The 20,201-nt window shown below is 47.8% G+C and overlaps 2 protein-coding genes across 5 annotated transcripts in view; one reads left to right on the top strand and one right to left on the bottom strand.

Moving 5' to 3' along the window:
* The window catches only part of LOC112676390 (uncharacterized), a 535,411-nt gene that overhangs the window by 106,246 nt on the left and 408,964 nt on the right, over positions 1–20,201 (bottom strand). The gene's annotated exons all lie outside the window — the stretch shown is intronic.
* LOC112676399 (splicing factor SWAP) overlaps positions 1–20,201 on the top strand; it is a 69,668-nt gene that overhangs the window by 32,856 nt on the left and 16,611 nt on the right. For all 3 annotated transcript variants that reach the window (XM_025473546.3, XM_049102196.1, XM_025473547.3), the window contains exons 11-14: positions 640–808; positions 6,428–6,658; positions 7,694–7,884; positions 17,742–18,007. In XM_025473546.3, coding sequence (XP_025329331.1) covers positions 640–808; positions 6,428–6,658; positions 7,694–7,884; positions 17,742–18,007 — 857 coding nt within the window. The remainder of the gene's footprint in view (positions 1–639; positions 809–6,427; positions 6,659–7,693; positions 7,885–17,741; positions 18,008–20,201) is intronic.

Here is a 20,201-nt window from a genome sequence, read left to right as displayed (position 1 = left end):
AGGCATCCCTGGTTGGCTAATTTTTAACAGCTTTTAGTGGAGGCCATGTACCATACTTCTTTTGCATTAAGATATACATCTGTACATAAAATAGAAGTGTGTGTGCTCACAACTAACACTGGCACCGCACAGCGCTGTCCATGGTGTGGCTTTTATCCTGGGGGCAGACCGCCGCCATGCAGCGCTACCATGTGGGACTCTTAACACCTGCTGGATGCTGCTCCTCCTGTCCTTGTAATACTTTCTCCTGCTCCACTCCCTTCAGGGGCCTGACATTTTGTTCAAACCTATTCTGGTAGATGTTGTAGGCCTTGCTTATCAGTGGCTTTCTTCAGATTGTTATCTGTAATTGCTCAGACTAAATAAAAATGATTCATGTGCAGGCGATGGGCATGATCTGATATTCTGAAAGGATTCTCAGGCATCTGTCTCCAAAGAAAAGACAGTGAGTGGTTGGTCCCCAAGACGGTGTTAGAGCCTTTAGAAGCATTCTGTCCTTCCAGAGGGGAAACCTCCTTGTGCTCCTCTCTGTTGTCTTATATCAGAAGGTGGCAAGCCTGAGTTTCAAAGTGAAGTCTGTCTGTGACAGACCCCATGCAGTTTCTAACAGAGCCATTGATAGTCACGTTTAATCTCTAGGCTGTGTCAGCACCAGAAGAGGCTCCTGCAGAATCTGCTCCCGAAAAGCCAAGTGACGGTGGGGAGGAAGGTGCGTGTGAAGATTCATCTGACGCAGGAAGAGGCGGCCCCACAGGGAAGAAGGAGGCGTCATCCAGTAAGACTGTCGCAGATGGGAAGCTGGTCAAAGGTACGCCATTGCCCATCTCATCCTCACAGATGTTATGTCAGGTCATGGAGGAGGGCGCCCCTAACCACAGGAAGTGGAGTTACCACTTCTGTGAGGTTGCTGTGATAAAGCTTCCCTCGTGATACTTTCCTAATTTGGAATTTGGGGCCATTTGGATATGAGCTCGTCGTATACCTTTGTTTCATGGTCTGTTCTACCAAGTTTAATGGAAACGTTCAACGCATTGCACAGGATGTTTCATACCTCCTGGGGTGCCTGAAGCCACAGTCATGTGCAGAGTCACCAGTGAGATAGTTGTCTTTCTGTGTCCTGAGGCCCTTGACCAGGCTGTGCTCTGCTGCCTCCACTTTGTCACCTTTTATGTTCTCTGAAGGGGTTTTTCATCTGTTAGGACAGGTATACACAGAAAGAGCCAATACAGTAAAAAAAAAACGGTGGTGGGGGTAGGGGAGCTGGCATGGGGCACATTAGTGGGGAAGTCAGTTTGGGTCATACATATGAAGCTGCAGCGAGTCCCACATGGTGGGGATGAGAAACTATGGAGAGGAGGGGTGCGCGGTGGTATTGAGAGTGTCCCAGACACCCCAAGACAGGGCTGCGATCCCAGGCAGAGCCCACGAGGCCGGAGCTGCATGCAGGCTCACACAGGAAGTGTGGTCAGAGTAGTAGGGGGGTGGGGGCCTGCAGGGAACACCCTGGAAGGCAGCCAGGACCAGGTCGTGGGGCTCAGGGTCTTTGGTCCTCTTCAGGTGCCAGATCAGAGAAGTGACTGTATCCAGCTGGTGACTTTGTGAGGACACCCCACAGAGGACCACCTAGAGTTGTTGCTGGGACTGATGGGAGCACATAGAGCTGTAGGAGAAGGGAGGCAGAGGCAAACAAGTACGGGATAGGAGGAGGTAGCGACTGCAGAAGTGCCGGTGCTTTCCATCGAGGGGCCTTGCTTTGTAGGGTGGTGATGTGGAGTAACCAGACCAGCCCCATGGATGACTGACTTGGGAAACTCTTCAGATCAGAAGACCACAAAAGAATCTTTGAGCCTCCCATTCCAGGACTTACCTAAGCGAACCTATGAAACTCTCGCCCTTCCTGGACACTTGCAGACTCTCAATGAAATAAAGGAACATCATAAATAGAGAATAAAATCAGTTGCTGCAGATGTAAGGGAGGTACTTACAATCTGTGTTAGAGAAGAACAAGCAGCTCACCTGGAATTTCAGTTGTAGAGAAGAGAAGGACACTTTGGGACTCAGTGGTAGTGACCCCCAAACAGCAACAGAGGGACAGGTGGGAGTCCAGAGCAGCGGGAGCACCCAGAGGGCAGCATGTGGGTTGCTGCCCTTCAGCCAGGGCCGCCACCACACTGCCACAATCATCTGGCAACAACGGCAACTGAGACAACACAGCCACCTTCCCTCCTGCTCCGCTCAGAGCCTGAGATTTGGCAGCAGCATGCCATCTCGCCTGATCCGGCCCGTGGTTCTGGACAATTGCCACACCTGGGACAGTCCGGAGTTGAACCTCCAAGCACATGGGTGCCTGGGAAGCAGCGTGACTGAGTGCCAGGACCTGCAGCTGATAGTCTAACATGTACACAGGTTGCCTAGGAACAGTCTCCAGATGGTCAAATACAGCGAAAGCCTGAAAATCACACCAGATGAGGAGACAAGTTGAAGATTGCTCTCAGATTTCCAGGGGAGGAGATAGAGGTGACGGGGAAGCATCCAGGGAGAAAAATGGGCAGGTTGTCCCCCAGCTGGAGAAAAGGCAGATTGGCAAATCAGACCCACATTTGTAGCATAAAGTAGCTATCTATAGTAATAGATAATTAAGGTGTTTCTGAAATTCTGAATGAAAAGTACTCTGGATGCTCTGGGCACAGACATTTACGATGCATCAACATTCCAAAATAATTAGAAAAAGTGAGATTAATGAGTATTTCTCCTCCTCCTCTATTTTATTTTTAAGTAAGCTGTACATGCAACATGAGGTTCGAACTCAACCCTGAGGTCAAGAGTCACACACTTACCTGATTGGGCTGGCCTGACACTCCTAGTGAGAATATTTCACGTAAAAATTATCAAATGCAGTGAAAACAAACAAAAACTTACCTAGCCTTGTATGTTTATGTGTAAAATGAGTCTGAGGAACACAGGAGAGGGTGAACAGCGCATGTCAAAGCAGGAACCAGCAGGGATGTAGGAAGAGGCCTATGGCACATTCTGTTGTGCAGCCTGGATCCAGAAAGAAGCACAGGGAAATATATAGCATACAATGGGTGAGGAAAATCAGATTTTCCAAGTCCACGAGAACAATACACATAACCCTAAATTTGTATGAATTTGAAAATAACTGAAAAAATTGGGAAAGTATAAATTGATAAAACTATGTCAGGAAGAGGTAGCATGACAGATGTTAGGTCTGGAAGAACTTAGCATGCACTGCTCAGCGACATCCTGGGACACAGGCGGCAGGCAGGACTGTGTCGGGTCGAGGTTGTTCCTGAGAGAAAGAGGAGCCCGTGCCACCAAAGCCCCTTGGGAACACAAGGCAGCCTGGAGCCCCAGGCTTAGCAGCAGTCTTTGGGCACCACCCCTGGCAGGAGCAGACAAACCACCCGTCTCTCTAGCAGCGGACATCCAGCAGGCGCCAGTGTGTCCACAGCGTGAGTGGTGAAGCTTCTCCAGGGCAACAGTAACTGGCCCTCCCTTATGGAGGACAAATAAATTCGACTTCTACCTCACACCCGACAACAATAGTTCCAGACAGGTTATGTATTTAAATGTAAAAAGAAACATGAAGGGTCGCCTGGTCTCAGTCAGTTCAACATCCAGCTCGATTTCAGCTCGGGTTGTGATCTCAGGGTCCTGGGATTGAGCCCCACATGGGGCTCTGTGCTGAGTGCGTGGTCTGCTTGTCCTCCCCTCTGCTCCTCCCACTGCTCACGATCACTGGTGCGCGCTCAATCTCTCTCTCTCTCTCTCAGATAAATAAAATCTTTTTTTAAAAGCCCACAAAGTGGGGATCCCTGGGTGGCTCAACGATTTAGCGCCTGCCTTTGGCCCAGGGCGTGATCCTGGAGTCCCGGGATTGAGTCCTATGTCGGGCTCCCTGCATGGAGCCTGCTTCTCCCTCTCTCTGTCTCTCATGAATAAAATAAAATCTTTAAAAATAAAATAAAATAAAAAGACCACAAAGATAGAAGAAAATAAAGGTAATTTTTTTTGTAAGAATTGAAGCCATAAATCCTAAGGAAAGAGTAGGAGGTCTGACGGGGGCAGAATCTGAATGAAATTAAATGACGAATGTCAAAATGTTGGTGATTGCTCACATGCAGGAGGAGGGGGAGTGTCCACACTGTAGGAAGAGCTCACTGGCTGATGAAAAAAGACAGTGCAGCAGAAAATTAGTAGACCCAGGACACAGGAAGATCCCTAACAAAGGAAGAAAGTAAATACAGTTTTAAAATCTCTTCATTAACAAAATGCTGGGTTTTTGCCTCTCAACTTGGTGAAGTTCAACATAATGCTCAGTGAGGTAGAAGCTCAGGGCAGCAAGGACTCTCACTGTCTTTACAAGCATAGGACGCGGTCCCTAGAAGCCTGGCCACTACACGTGGATGCCCTCGCTCCCGGACCCATGTGGCCCAGCCCAGCGTCCAGTCCAGTACTCACCACAGGGCTCAAGGACTCCTAGAAATAAACCTTCAGCAATAGTCGTGGAAAACAAATAAATTGGAAGTTACTTGGCCTTGTAGCCTTGGTTCCCAGTCTGCAAGCAGGGAGCCTGACAGCATCCCTGGTGAGGCTGCAGGTTGGGTGAGGTGAGGCCCATGGGTTATCCTGTTAGTCCGTTCCATTACCAAATTGCTTTAGAGTCTGCATCATGTAACTGTTCTTTGGCTTTGTGTTTTGCATAATGCCAAATGTCCATATGGGTGTTGTGTTAGCACAGAACATGTTCAGAAGCTTTTGTTTTAAATGATGCATTTATTGATGGCTGATTTTTCCAATTTGGAGGAAGAGATGCTTTGAGAATGATTCAAGTTGTGTTGAGCTATAATACTGTAGCCCCAAACCCATGAGCTATTTTAATGAACATTTAAGTGAATTTTTTCACCTTTAAGTTCAGTTGATCCTGTGTTCATTAAAGAGTTCATATTACTATGAGCAATAAAGGGTTAATATTATTAATTCTTTTTCCTCATAGAAAATTTGAAAATGTGCAAAAGCAGTGTGCTGTCATGAGCACACTACCCCACTCCACCAGCCAGCCCCAGGACTGAGCTTGAGTCCACCCCCAGAGTCCCCAACCTTGTAGCATTTCATCCGTAGATGTTTTAGTGTATCTGCAGAAGATAGGACTGCTTTTAACATAAGCGCAGTACAGTGATTAATGTGGACTCTCCTGACTGTGTTGTGACCCTTGTGTGGTCTCTGAGCAGAGCTTGTTGTGCAGCAGCGCACAACACTGTGCAGGCAATACAGAGCTGATCTTCCATTTGACTTTCCAGCTCTGCCCTTCCCAGCATTTAGCATCTGGGTGTCCCAAGTTTGACCTGATTGTGGACAGACGTCATTGTATGTCAGAGGTCTGGAGTGGGGACCTACCACAAGGCTTGCATGGCTGTGGTGCCATACAGTGCTGATAGTAGGACCCTCGGGGGCCAGCTGGGCCATACCCCTCCCCACGTGTGGTCACCCACAGAGCTGCCATTCTTAGGGACAGTTTCAAGCATGTACAAAAACTGCGTCGTGTGATGAGCACACCTACCCAGAACCTACTTCCTACATTCTCAGAGTTAGCTGATTTGCGCCGCACTTTAAAATTTCTCTTCGCTATATTTTACTTGAATATCCTTCGTAAACAATAATTCATGGTTTTTAAAAGTAAAATATTGTAATATGATCAAATAGGTATCATTACCAACTACCTTTACCATAGTGTCTATAGGAGTGAGTGACTCAGGAGTGAGTGTTGAGCGGATGAAGGGTTGGGGAAGAAGATTGTTTCCCTTTGGGCCTTTGTATTTCTCTTAAAATTTCCAAGCATTCTTGAGAACATGGAACCACCTAAAAGTTTGTGACAGCCATAAAGTAGTCTGACACGATGCCCCACAGAAGTGGATGCCCCTTAAAATGTTTGCTGAATGAAGGAGTGGATCCTGTAACTTCTCCTTTGTTTGAAAAGAGTATTTACAGAGTTGGGATTTTTTAGAAATACCTTTTCATTAGTGGAGTTGCGTCATATGCCTGTTTGACCTATGCAAATTCAGCCATATGCTAAGCCCAGAAAAAGAAGGAAAACCCCAGTGAAAATTGACCCTTTACAAATGTAGCAACCCTGACTTGCACTCAGCACCTGCGTCCCTGGCAAGGCTTGCATGGGGTCCCTCAGTGAGCCAGCCCAGCCTCCCTGCATGCAGCGTGCATTTAAAACAGCCCACTTCGACAACACAGGTGTTGCTCACTTTCTCTAGAACCTCCTCTGCGTGACATGTGGCTCGTCTCAGGACATTACCTCGCCAACTGATGATCCTGTGTGTGGTGGGGCCTATGAGGGTTTCTGCTTTGTGCTTCCACATATTTAAAACTGTATCACCATTTTCACTCTTTTCAGCTTCATTTGCTCCAATAAGCTTTGCAATCAAGGCCAAAGAAAATGATCTGCTTCCCCTGGAAAAAAATCGTGTTAAGCTAGATGATGACAGTGATGATGATGAAGAAGGCAAAGAAGGCCAAGAAAGTTGTAGTAGTACTACAAACACTAACCTGGCAGTCGCCCCACCCTGTGTGGTAATTGAGGAGAAGCGGCCTCAACTTACCCAGGAGGAGCTGGAAGCAAAACAAGGTTTGTCAATACATTTTCACCTTCTTGAAAGAACAACAGAGCGTAAACACGAGATTAACACATTAAGCCAGCAGCACAGGGACTGAACTGGCCCCAGCCTTTGGACATCAGGACCATGGGGGTTCAGGCAAAGTTCTCTATTAGAGCAGCGAGCATTGCTCTTCCTTAAGCATCAGATGCAGTGACACTGGCACGTGGTTTCTACAGAAATGAGTCTGCCGAGAGTGCCTTTATCGAGGGTGGGGGGCCTTTGTACTCTGACAGCAGCCTTGGGGGGAGTGCTCAGCGTGTGTTCCTGGCTCAGATCCTGTACCAGACAAGGACATGCCCTTTTGTGAGCCATCAGACCCTGCAACGTAACACGGGCAGGAGCTGGTTTCCAGGCTGGGGCTCTCCTCATGGGTCCTGGCCAGCCCACCATTTTCCCCCAGCACCACCAGCGGTATGTGCACAGGCGCCCCATAGGCTCCCACCCCTCCCCCAGAACATATTCTGTTCTGCACTAAAATAGTTCATTAACTCCAGCCTCAGCCGCTCACATCTGTTCTTCCTGGGTCTGTATGCTCTTTCTGTATGTGCATGCATGAATGAAGCAGCATTTATAGACGGATGCCTTACTCAGGCCTGGCATTGTGCAGAGTTGCCCTCTCAGCAGGCTCAGCTCTGTGCATGAGTCTAAACTGAGCAATGTGTCGAATGATCTGGAGTTGACACTTGTAGCACAGCATTCCTTGTCAGAGAGGAGTACTTATGCTGCATGTTGATGAGCGCCACCCTGAGGTTTCCATGATTCCAGCTCTTCCTGGTATGGAATCCCATCAACCTTCTGACTGATTTTGAAGGTGAAATATTAAAAATACTAATAATATACATTTTGAACTAATTCTCTCAAATTTCACTTTGATTATCCTGAAATTTTAGAACAACTGCATCATATTTCATGACCCTTTTATGCCTGTGAAAATTAAGACAGCAAGGTGTTTATAAAATACCACGTGTTCTAAACCTCACTTTCTTCTGTGTTTATTCCTGAAGCAAAGCAAAAGCTGGAGGACCGACTCGCGGCTGCTGCCAGAGAGAAGCTAGCTCAGGCATCTAAGGAATCCAAGGAGAAACAGCTTCAGGCTGAACGTAAAAGGAAAGCAGCTTTATTTTTACAAACCTTAAAAAATCCTCTGCCAGAAGCAGAAATCGGAAAAGTTGAGGAAAATCCTTTCAATGTAGAGGTGAGTTGAAAATCCACATCAGCATTCCAGGTAAAAGCGAGTGAGGGTGGGTGCCTCTGGCCCAGGTGCAGGATGTTAGCAGGCCCTGCTCTTCCCCCATGGGGCTGGCACGCTTCTCTTGCCCCACGGCAGCCTCTGAGGGCTTCCCTGGAAGGAACGTGCATCCGCCTGGGGACATGCTCTGCCAGAGCACTGATATCTTGGGTCCGTATGAACATCAGTAATTAACTTAAATAGCAAAGTAAGATGTGTTCACAGGGAAAAAAATTTTATAAAAAATGTGTTCACAGGCCACGTTCTCTGACAAGGAACCAGCCTTCCCAGCTCCTTACTGAGCAAGGGAGTCCACTTAGCCCCATACACGTTTCCTCCCGTACCCCTGGGCTCAGGACAAGGCCTCTCCACGGTCCCCAGCTTGCCCTGCAGTGGTCTTGCCCTGTAACATAGAAGGGGCTATGCTCTTTCACTTTGATCACAGTGATGATTCTGAGAGTCTGGGACCATCACTCATTGCGGATTCGGGCTGTAGGTGGCCACTAGGTCTGTTTGTTAGGTAGGAACCAGCACCCTGCATGCCGGGCTCCTGCCTCCTGCTGCAGGCCAAGCTTGCTGTCTCCCATCTCAGGTTGGTCTGGAGCTCCATCAGGAACAGGCAGAGTCAGACACACCTCCAAGGGAATGCTCATGGCTCCTGGGGGCAGGGGGGCTCTGAGTGGGTGTTGTGTGTCCCTGCACTATTCTGATGCCGTCTGTGCGCTGAGAGGTGTAGGTAGTGGACATCTGCATATGGACGTATGTAACCATTATATTATGTGGTCACATCTGTATTTCCTAACAGTGTTGTGTTTTGTTTTTTTAAAGATTTTTTTTATTTATTCATGATAGACACAGAGAAGAAAGAGAGGCAGAGACACAGGCAGAGGGAGAAGCAGGCGCCATGCCAGGAGCCCGATGCGGGACTCGATCCCGGGACTCCAGGATCGCGCCCTGGGCCAAAGGCAGGCGCTAAACTGCTGAGCCACCCAAGGATCTCCAACAGTGTTGTGTTTGAATGAAAACTCGATCACAACCAGAATTGTTCATCGTTAATACGCAGTTTTCCCCAGTCTACTGTGTTACCCCTCACAGCTACCAGAATTATTTCCCTAAACATCAGATAGGCTGCAACTTCACTTTTTCCCTGTTGATACATAGATGGCACCTCCCGTCCTTGTTGGTTTTTTTTTTTTTTTTTAAGATTTTATTTATTTATGAGAGACACAGAGAGAGAGAGGCAGAGACATAGGCAGAGGGAGAAGCAGGCTCCATGTAGGGAGCCTGATGTGGGACTCAATCCTGAGACTCTGGGATCACGACCTGAGCCAAAGGCAAACGCTTAACCGCTGAACTACCCAGGCATCCCACTGTCTTTGTTTTCAGGCATGTGTTCTGAATCTGTAATATGTAGAAATGAGTGTGTATGCTTCTTGTTGAAGTCACTGGATCAGTCTTCTTGCATATCTAGTGGGAAAGATTGTAGCCCCTAAACTATTTCAACAAAAACACAATAGTAGTTAACAGATGGTAATAAATGTCTTTAATTGCTTTGAAACAAAAATACTTTTAATTACATTGGCAATTGTCATAAATGGGATTCAGCCTCCGAGTATTTTAGCCTAAAGCAGCTTCTGGAGACAGGTTACCCTGCCTTCGTGGAATGTTTTGTGCGCACTTCACTTGCGGGTGTTGAATTCTGGCATGCATGGGGCTGTGAGAGCTTTTGGGGCTTGGCCTCCACGTGCCCAGCATGAGGAAAAGGGGGTCAGTCAGCAAAAGTGGATGACACCCCAGGTCTGTGTGAGCAGCTGTATGTATGGAGGGCAGCGTGGGGACACACCTCAAAAGGCCTGGCCCAAATCCTGGCAGGACTTGCTGCAGTTCATCTGCCCCAGGGTGCAGCAGTATCTGCTTTCACTTCTGTTAATGCAGCGCATGCACATGATATAAAACGTTCACATGCGAGGGAGAGGCAGTTTTCCCTGCTTGTATGTTCTTGTTTTACAATTCCTATGGAAATACCGATATCTTACTTATTTTAGGGCTTTTTGTGTAAAATAAACATACGTACGCTTTATCACTTTAAGCCTTTTTAAGCACATAGTTCAGTGACACTGAATACACTCCCATCATGTGCAGCCACCACCATCCACCTCCAGGACATCTTCATCCTCCCAATGAGGTGCTGCCCCCTGAATTGCTGATGACCCAGCGCCTGGCGCCCACACCCATGCTATCCATCCGATCAGCCTGGCTGCTCTCAGGGCCCCGTGGATGAGGAGCCTGACCGTATTGGTTCCTCTGGGACCAGCTTACATCACTTCTCACTACATCCTTTAAGCTGAAGAATGCTCCATTGTATGTGAATGCTGCCTTTTATTTCTTGGGTATTCTCAAGGGAAAACCATCAGTTTCTATGGGTAGACTAAAATATCACAATAATAGGATCACATCCTGTGCGTTATTCTGGCATACGGGTCTTCTCACCTCTTACAGAGCCCATTCCTATCCATGGTGGGGTTGCGCTTGAGTGTTTATTGAGTAAGTAGCTGTCAGCCCTGTGCCAGCCAGTCTGTGGTAGGCATGCAAGCTGTTCCTGGGTCTTACCACTAGAACCATGCTGCTTTAGTCTGTTCCTGTGTCCTGTGCACTCACTTCAGTGTGTGTGTCCATGTGGTAAATCCCTGACCGTGGAAATGCTTTTAAAATTTCATGCGCTGCTAAATTAGCCCCTAAAATGATTATAGAAGTTTTTGTCTGTCTCCGGGGGGCCATGAAACCCCTACCAGCCCCATTTGTCAGTAGCCTTTGATTCTTGTCGGTCTGACAGGTTGGGAAGTTTGGTGTTGCCTCTATTTGTAGCTGTTGGTGACACTGACTGACTTCATGGGCTGCATGGCATTCTGGCCCCTGCCCCCCGAGGGCTACTCTCGTAGCCACCCTCATTTCCCCTGGCTGTCTACCTGACTCTCCTGTGACCAGTATCATAGAAGCTTTTCCTCTTTGTCTGTTGTGGCTTATCCCACTTGCAGCTAGTTCAGCTTGAGGAGCATGTACCAAACCACCTGATCCCTCACCTTTACCCTTGTATCAAAGGCTACCTGGCGAATACACCAGCCTCCACCTGCACCTTGACCCTTTCTGTCCCCTCTGCCCACTGTATGTGAGGAGAGGGCATCTTATAATCAGGCACAAGCTTATGTGACGCTTTAAAGCGTGTTCATCAACATGGACAGGTACTGACCATACGTTGTTAAGCAGTGTGTGAGATACAGAGAAGCATGTATGTGAGTACTACTTAGAAATCCGTGTACACATTGTGGTTTTGGTGTGTGTTCTTGATCCAAAATGAAGAGAAACCAGAGGTCTTAAATTTGAGCCCCTTTGAGTTATCATGTGGTCATTTGTACAGGAACAGCTCATTTAAAAAAAATAATAAAAATAAAATAAATAATAAAAAGGAACAGCTCATTTCAGGACACCCTTTAAACACCAGCAGTTTGTTGAGGTTAACAATCCATAATGATGCCAAGTTTATAGGCCCAGCAAGAGTTCTCAAGGAAATGAGAACAAAGATCAATCTGGCTTCTATTGTACTTGAGGTGCCAGGACCCTTTGGAAGACAAATTAGAAGCCTGTTTCTTATCCAGTGACTACACGATCACATGTGTCCACCAGCATGGTCTTGCAGCACACACAGCAGCTGTGACTAGATGGGAGTGTGGGTGATGCCCTGGGGCCTTGGGAGGTGGAGAGGGGATCTGGGCGGGGCTTTGAGGAACCTTGATAATGCTGAGAGGTGACAAAGTAGAGGGGGCCCTCCAGGGCCAAGGACCTCTGATTGGTGGAGGTGGGCACAGCCCTGTACCCAGGTGTCTGGAGGAGAAGGCACAGTTGGCATGGTGATGCAGCAGCTGTCTGGTGGAACCAGAGTGGGACACAAATGAGGAAGAGCATTTCCATAGGAAGACTGCATTCTGTGTGGACATAGATGACTGGGTAAGACCAAGGTGCCCACCCACAGAACATGCAGCGTCGTCTTAGGAAAAGCATGGGCACTCTGCTCCTGGCTGTGGGCTCGTTTCAGAAGAGGAGCTGCCATGCAGGCAGGACACATTGCTTGACGGGCAGTATTAGAGGATGCGCTTCAAAGTCTGAAATCTCAGACTTACAGTAAAATCTGGAGACCTATGCAGAACTGCCTCATTTTTGTAGTTAGTGTAGTGTCATTTCACAAATGAGATTGTGTTTTAAAGTACATGTTCATCTGCTTTGAGCAATTCATTTTCCCCCAGCAGGCCATAATAGTTGTCAGTTTTGTGCTAATTTGTTGGCAAATACTTCATTGTGATCAAAGGACTGACTAGTGTCATTTCCCAATATCCGTAAGTTAGGCAGAGTAAGTTTTTAAATACTCTCATAATTTTCCAAAATTTCACCTTTGATTTCTCCCAAACGCCACTCAGATCAAGTCTGTGTCCTCCCCTCTCCCGTGGTGGTTTGTACTTTGATCATTTTTGCTGGGATATTAATATCCCATCCCAGAAAGGCAGCTCTGCTCGTTTGGTGCTGGTCAGCATGCACGCCAGTGGCTATGCCTCCTGGAGGCATTTCCTTTATTTTGTTTTATTTTATTTTTATTTTATTTCATTTCATTTCATTTCATTTCATTTATAAGAGACGCAGAGAGAGAGACAGAGGGGCAGAGACACACGCAGAGGGAGAAGCAGGCTCCATGCTGGGAGCCTGATGTGGGACTCAGTCCCGGGACTCCAGGATCATGCCCTGGGCCAGAGGCCGGCACTAAACCACTGATCCCCCCAAAGACATTTCCATCAGCCTCTCATTGATGACATGTACAGAGGGTTCGGCCAGGTATCTTCAGACACCAGAGCAAGAGGTGTGGAGCCGCAGGCAAACTCTGTCTTCCAGGGTGCTTGTGTGTGCCATTCATGTTAGCAAGGCAATAAGGACTCTGGTGAAGCCAGAAATAGCATTTATGCGGAGTTGTTTTCAAGGTGCACTGTCCATTATGGTAGCCTCCAGCTACCCATGGTTAATTTAAATGTAACTTAATAAAGATTAAATAGGGGCGCCCGGGTGGCTCATTTGGTTAAATGCCTGCCTTCAGCTCAGGTCATGATATCGGGGTCCTAGGTTCAGCCCTGCATTGGATTGGGCTCCCTGCCCAGCGGGGAGTCTGCTTCTCCCTCTGCCTCTCCCACTCCAGCTTGTGCATGTGCATGCACACTCTTTCTCTCTCTCTAAAATAAATAGGTAAAATCTTTTTTCATTACATAAAATTCAAAATTCAGGTCCTTAGTCATACTAGCCACATTTCGGGTGCCCCAGGAGCCACTTGTGCCCAGTAGCTAACTACAGTGGACGGACAGCACAGGCACAGAATGCTTCCATTGTTGCCACAAAGTACAGAGTAAATAGTGAATTGGGTATTAATTTTATTTTCTAGTGCTTTGAAAGTCTGGATTGCTGTACTGGTCAGGCTTTAATTTCACAAGTCAGTTTCTGCCCCCACATGGCTTAAGGAAAACCAGTAGAGAGAGGGGCTTACATTCTGAGCTCTGAGGGTGGTATAGCTCACTCGGGGCTCAAAAGGTGTCTCAAGGATTCATCTCCAGGTACAGCTTCCCCTGGCCAGCTGTGTCCTCCCACTGTGCTGCCTGCAGCCCCTGACTCCCCTCATCACCCACTAAGAAGGAAGTCCTGAACAGCTTGCTTCTTCCTGAATGTGGCATGATGACCAGGGAGGTGACACACCCTGGTCTGTCTCCTGCTCAGATAGAGAGCACTTCCTCTGGAATTCATGGATTAAGGGGGCAGACAGGGCCATTGCCCCCACAGATAGTATTTACACAAGTAGGGAAGCAGGTTTCCAATGCACTTGTCCAAACATCTTATTTCCGTTAATAGTTTGGCAGCCCAGTTGTTATCATGGGTCCACAAGACATACTTCTCTCTATAGTCCTTGAATCCTGTCTTGCCGTGTAGCAGGAATCCCTCCAGGGTAGTTGGAGAGGCTGGTGATGCACTCTTGTCCCTTAGCAAGTGATAGGAGTACCTGCCCTTCTGTTCGCATGACTAGAGCCTCAGGCCTCTGCCTAGACCTTCCGAACCACCCCTTCATCACCATCATCCTGTTCATGCAGAACAGCCATGGCCCATAAATCTCTCGAGATGGTACATCTTTGAGCTTGGTACTAGCACTTGCTTGCAGGGGGAGGCATAACTATGGCTTAATTCAGCTCCTTCCCAGGCTGCTGGTGACCTGCATGAGGGTCATGACCAAGCCTACTCCTTCCCTGCAGAACACAGCTCATCACATGGTGATGGGGTTGTGGGAAGGTCAGGGCCTCTTTACCTTCCCAAGTACGTGGCAGCCACTCAGCTTCAAAAGTGGCAGAGGTGTGGAGGGAGGGCACCAGGTACTTGTGCCCTGGGACTAGCTGCTGGATGGCAGTAACTGGGCAGGTGGTATTTGTTACCTTTTGTTTTGTTTGTTAAGTCTAATTGCTGAATTTCTAAGTATTCTCTTGGTACTTTAAGCTGGGGTCATCACAACCCTTAGTTCATTTGGGGAAAGCCCTCCCCCCATTGTTGCTGATTTTCTCTTTAATGGTGAACAATAATCATCAGAATAAATAGATCCCATGACTCGATTACAATTTCTGTTTTGAAAATGTTGCTTTAGGGACACCTGGGTGGCTCAGTGGTTGAGCATTTGCCTTCAGCTCAGGTCATGAGTCCCGGAATTCCGGGATTGAGTCCCACATTGGGCTTCCTGCATGGAGCCTGCTTCTCCCTCTTCCTAAGTCTCTGCCTCTCTCTGCATGTCTCTCATGAATAAATAAATAAAATCTTAAAAAAAAAAAAAAGTTGGTTTAATTACCCGTTGCCTCAAATGGAGTACTAAACTTCACCCACTGTGAAGCATCGCTAATGACAGGCAGTATGTTGAGATGAAGACAGAGAAGCAGTACTAAGTTCAGAGATGGGAGCTGCCAGGTTGGCAGTAAAAATGTAAATAGAAATTCAGCCCATGGGGCGCCTGGGTAGCTTCGTCAGTGAAGCCTCTGCCTTCAGCTCAGGTCATGATCCTGGGATCGAGTCCTGCATTTGGCTCCCTGCTCCCCTTCTCCCTCTGCCCCTCCCCCGCTTGTGCTTGCATGCACACACGCTCTGCCTCTCAAATAAGCGAATAAAATCTTGTTTAAAAAAAAGGAAAGAAACAAACTCATCTTGAGAGCCACGGCACACACTTTGTGCTTCAGGCTGCACTGCAGCCCTTTCCCTCATTCCAGTGGCCAATGGCCATGTCCCTAGTGAGTGCCATGGTTCTGTCCCGTAGAAGTACAGAGGGAGAGTCCTGAGAGAGATGCAGCCCTGGGTTTCCCTGGGAGTCCCAGGGCCTCCTTTGCTGGTCTCAGGAAGGACCAGAGGTGGCTCCACTGCACTCCTTCCTCTGCTTGTGGCGTCAACACTCATTTGGCTTTCACAGGGGGCTTGCATGCCATCTCTGGGTGCTGGGTTTGTCCCCAGCTTCAGTCTTGCCTTTCTTGCAACGTGAGTCCCTAATTCATTGGGAGTTTTTAAAACTACCCCAAGCTGATTTTCCTGCTGCGCAGCAGCTGAGTTCTCCCTCACTCTGCATACCTGTACCATGCCCACAGCACCAGGCGGGGGCTGGGTGGCCTCCCTTTCCTCAGCCTCTATAAAGCTGCAGAGCTTCCTGCACTGGGTTGGGGTGTCGTGTAATCTGTCACGGACAAGTCTTGACCAGTGCCTGAGCCCAACTGAGTGTTCTCAGACATGGAGGTCAATTTCCTGTCTAGGGTTGAGATGGGCACCCTGAGCCAGTTTAGGCCAAGCTTTAGAGACAAGCCCACAGTGCTGCTGCCATGGAAGGTGGGGAGTGAGGACCAGAACAGGTGCCATGCAAGGTCTTTGCCCTCTTCCTGCTGGCTTCCGTTACTGTGTTACCATAGGGTGGAAGAAACTGCTTGGGACAGGGCACTTTGTGAACAGGACATGTTCTCGAGCATCTCAGTCTTGCTGGCTTGTACATATGCCCCCTTTGGGCCTCTGCTCACAGAAGGGCAGGTGGGAGAGAGTGACATGAACATCAGCAGGAAGTGGGGACATGGCCAAGGGGTGAGCACATCTCCATTTGATGAGCACCTTGCTTTTTTTTCTCAAAGCCAAAAAAAGTGTAGCTTTAGCAGGAAGCACTGTCCCCTCATCCAGCAGGCCTTGTCCACATGGACCACAGGAACCCAGGGAAAGGAAGGGAGCAGTTGCACAATCCCACAGACCCTGTCCCACAGGCACACCCCTCCCTCTAGTTCAGCACCAGCCTTGAGCTATTCCAAATGCAGAGTCTCAGTATGTCTTGCAGTGTGTAGTGTTTAATGGCTGCTGGTAAAGCTCACTTAAAGTGAATTGAGGAGTGACCTTCTCAGGGACAACAGGCAAACAGCATGTGGGATGGTGTTGGGGGTTCGGGTTTTGGTGGGGTTTGAGGTTTTTTGTTTTTTTGTAAACTCATTATTTTATAATGTGATGTGGGCAAATGTTAATGTCAGTGGAGGTCGGATTACCACCTCATTTTTAAAGGTTGAGCACTCTTTCACTGTCCAGATGCACCCTGTGAAACCGCCTTTGACGGTCATTTGGGTGGTTTGAAGGTCTTGGTCATTACAGAGTAGTGTAGCACAAGACCTCGGGCATGCATCCTGCACACTTTGGATGAGTGCTCTTTAGAAGAAATTCCTGAAACTGGCATTGCCCTGGATAATGCTCACAGCTGATCAGCTACCCACCTCTGAGTCTGTGTGCTGGAGTTCCCACTGTGGGGATTCAGGGTGAGCGGCCCCTCTGTGTGTTTCCTGTGGATGAAGGGGTTTATGGTGAACGATCATTGAGTGCAGAAGTGTGCAGTGTGCTAAATCAGCATGTGCAGACTGGGTCGTGGCCATGGACTCACCTAGTTAAGGACTGCCACGTGTGCATTGTTTTCCCTGACGTTACTGAGCTGTGACTGGCGCGCAGCACCATGTGCATGAGATCCACGACATGATTACTTCACTTAGGTGTATTGCAAAGAGATGACCACAGGGTTTAGTTAATATCCCTCAACTCACACAGGTACAGGAAGGAAAGAAGGAAGGTTTTTCCTTTTGACAAAGTTTTAAAAATCAAACAGGAGGGATCCCTGGGTGGCGCAGCGGTTTAGCGCCTGCCTTTGGCCCAGGACACGATCCTGGAGACCCAGGATCGAATCCCACGTCGGGCTCCCGGTGCATGGAGCCTGCTTCTCCCTCTGCCTGTGTCTCTGCCTCTCTCTCTCTCTCTCTCTCTCTGTGTGACTATCATAAATAAATAAAAATTAAAAAAAAAAAAAAACAGGAACCTCTTCTGGTTCAAGGCTTTTTTAAAAAATTATTTTCAGATTGATAGATTCATAAAAGCATAATGCTGGAGGTTTGAAAATGTCTCTATCCCTGGAAAGTCACAATTATTTTTGAAGGAACAAGCACGGCTTTTTTCCTGACACCGTGTCCCTGGTACCACATTCGCTTCATCAGGTCGAGCGCTGCCGGCGGGGGAAATCGTCATGTATACTCCTGGTATCTGCAAAGCCACCACTTCTGCAGAGATACGAGGGCAGTATTTTAGAGATGTGGTCCTAACACACGTTGGTGCATTAAAGTGTGTGAAGGCCCCAAAGTAGAAATTGTATGTATGTGCATTTTAAAATGTCCTATTTTCCCTCTTAACATTCAGATGTTTGCTTCTGTTCCCAGGAAGCCAGTGTTGTGCCCTGTCCTCTACTGGCTGGAGGCAGACCTCAGCCAGCTTCAGATGTTAAAGCCCCAGAAGGACCCTCCAGCAAAAGTAAAGACCCACCAAGAGAAGAGGAGAAAGAGAGAAAGAAAAAGAAGCATAAAAAGCGTTCTCGAACAAGGTCACGCTCCCCCAAGTACCACTCGTCATCCAAGTCCAGGCCCAGGTCCCACTCAAAAGCAAAGCACTGTCTCCCCAGCGCCTATCGGACAGCACGACGCTCCAGGTGGGTGCGCTGGGCGCCCGTGGTACAGGCCTGACGTGGGTGCTGGGCCCTCCTTCCCCGGCGAGGTGGGGGCAAGTGCAGACCTTGGGAATGCTTGCATGCAGATGCAGCTTGCAGACCCAAATGGCGTCTTTTCAGGTTGTTTTTTATTTTCATTTCATTTCCTTTTTTTCTTATTTATTTATTTATTCATTCATTCATTCATTCATTCATTCATTCATGAGAGACAGAGAGGCAGAGACATAGGCAGAGGGAGAAGCAGGCTCCCTGCGGGGAGCTGATGGAGGACTTGATCCCAGGACCCCCGATCACTCCCTGAACCAAAGGCAGATGCTCAACCACTGAGCCTCACAGGTGTCCCTATTTTCATTTCTAAGGCTCATCAACTATGGTCCAATTTTTTAAAAACAGAATATGTTTTAATAGATCTTGGAGGCAAGTCTAGCACATGTGTTCACTATCTGACTCACAAGGGTGGCATGTCCTGTCTTGTTGGAGTGGCCTTTCCCGTGCACATTCCCTTTACACGCATGCACATTGTGACAGAAGAAAGTGTGACCATGTGGGCTGTGCGCAGCTCCTCTGCACAGTGTCCATGGCAGCACCCACCTTTTCCCTCCATCGATTTCCCTATGGCCTCCCGTAGGAGGGCTGTTACTGGCCGCCTGAGAGAGCAGATGAAGACTTGAGGCCACAGATATAAACACATCCCCTAAAGGATCACAGAGTTCACTGCTCAGTGAGGCAATTCCATTTTGTTTCAGGTAACTGGCTTGCAGGAGGTTTGAAAAGTAAACATCTGGTTTTAAAACCTGCATCATGCATTGCGATCTATTACTAAGTATTGAGTGTACTCTGCCGGCTTTCTCTCTGGTGCATCACTTGGACTCCTGGGATCCCGTGTTTCTTCTGTAATTGGTGCTGGTTCCCCTTTCCCTGGGAAAGTGCAGATACCCTGCACTTTCTGTATTTAAAACGCATTCATCTATGAATATATCCTAAAAACAACAGGCTTTCCCTGTTTTTACCCAGACTGGACCTCAAAGGCTTTACAAGCATTGACACTTACCTATCAATAGTGAAATTGGATTTGCCTCCACGTAAAAACACTTGATCCTTGAGTGTCTGCAATTTTAACACTTTAGAAGTTCCATCATGACAGGCACACACCCCACACAGACACATACATGTGCACATACCGTACATATGCACATGCAGACACACACCCACACACCTTGCTGTTTTGTTTTGTTTTGTTTTTTAAGATTTTATTATTTATTCATGAGAGACAGAGAGAGAGAGAGGCAGAGACACAGACAGAGGGAGAAGCAGGCTCCATGCAGGGAGCCCAATGTGGGACTCGATCCCAGGTCTCCAGGATCACACCCTGGGCTGAAGGCGTTGCTAAACTGCTGAGCCACCAGGGCTGCCCCACCTTGCTGTTTTTTAATTAAATGAACAACTTTGCTGATACAGTTTCAATTTTGGAAGCTCCCAGGAATTTATATATAAACATCAAAACATTTTAAAGTTTCTTTTTTGATAGTTTCTTACATTATCATGTAATGGACATAAGTAACATAGGCCCACATGAGCCCTCTGAGCAATAACGTGCACAGTAAACTCCAGCCAGCTGTCCTTCACTGCAGGACTCTAGCAAAAGAGACCATAATTCCCTCCTAATCCCTAGTCTGGGGCCTGGCAACGATGAAAGCGCCTCACCTCACATCTTCAGTGTGATAGGAGTTCTGTTCTGACATTGATGTTCAACAAGTACAGTGTGAAGTATGGCCCATCCCCAGGGGTGAGGAGGACAGCATACTGGCCACAAACATTTCCCCATATTGTTCTCTTTTCAAGTGGAATGCTCGTCTAACACTTGGAATTTTAAGATTCTAGGTTTTATGTTCTTTTTATTGACTATAACAGAGTAAGTCATTTTATATGTTATTTTAAGACTTTTTATATAATTGGGGGGGGGTGTTTGTTTTTTAAGATTTTATTCATGAGAGACACAGAGAGAGAGGCAGATACACAGGCAGAGGGAGAAGCAGGCTCCCTGCAAGGGAGGATCCGGATCCCAGGATCATGTCCTGAGCCAAAGGCAGACGCTCAACCCCTGAGCTACCCAGGTGTCCCTTGTTTTTGTTTTTTGAGAGAGGAAGAGGAGGAACAGAGGGAGAGAGAAAGAGAA

The sequence above is a fragment of the Canis lupus genome, chromosome 26, assembly GCF_003254725.2.
Source record: "Canis lupus dingo isolate Sandy chromosome 26, ASM325472v2, whole genome shotgun sequence".
In the NCBI taxonomy this organism is placed as follows: Eukaryota; Metazoa; Chordata; class Mammalia; order Carnivora; family Canidae; genus Canis; species Canis lupus.
Note: the sequence above shows the minus strand (reverse complement) of the source record. Positions and strands in the feature narration are given on the sequence as shown.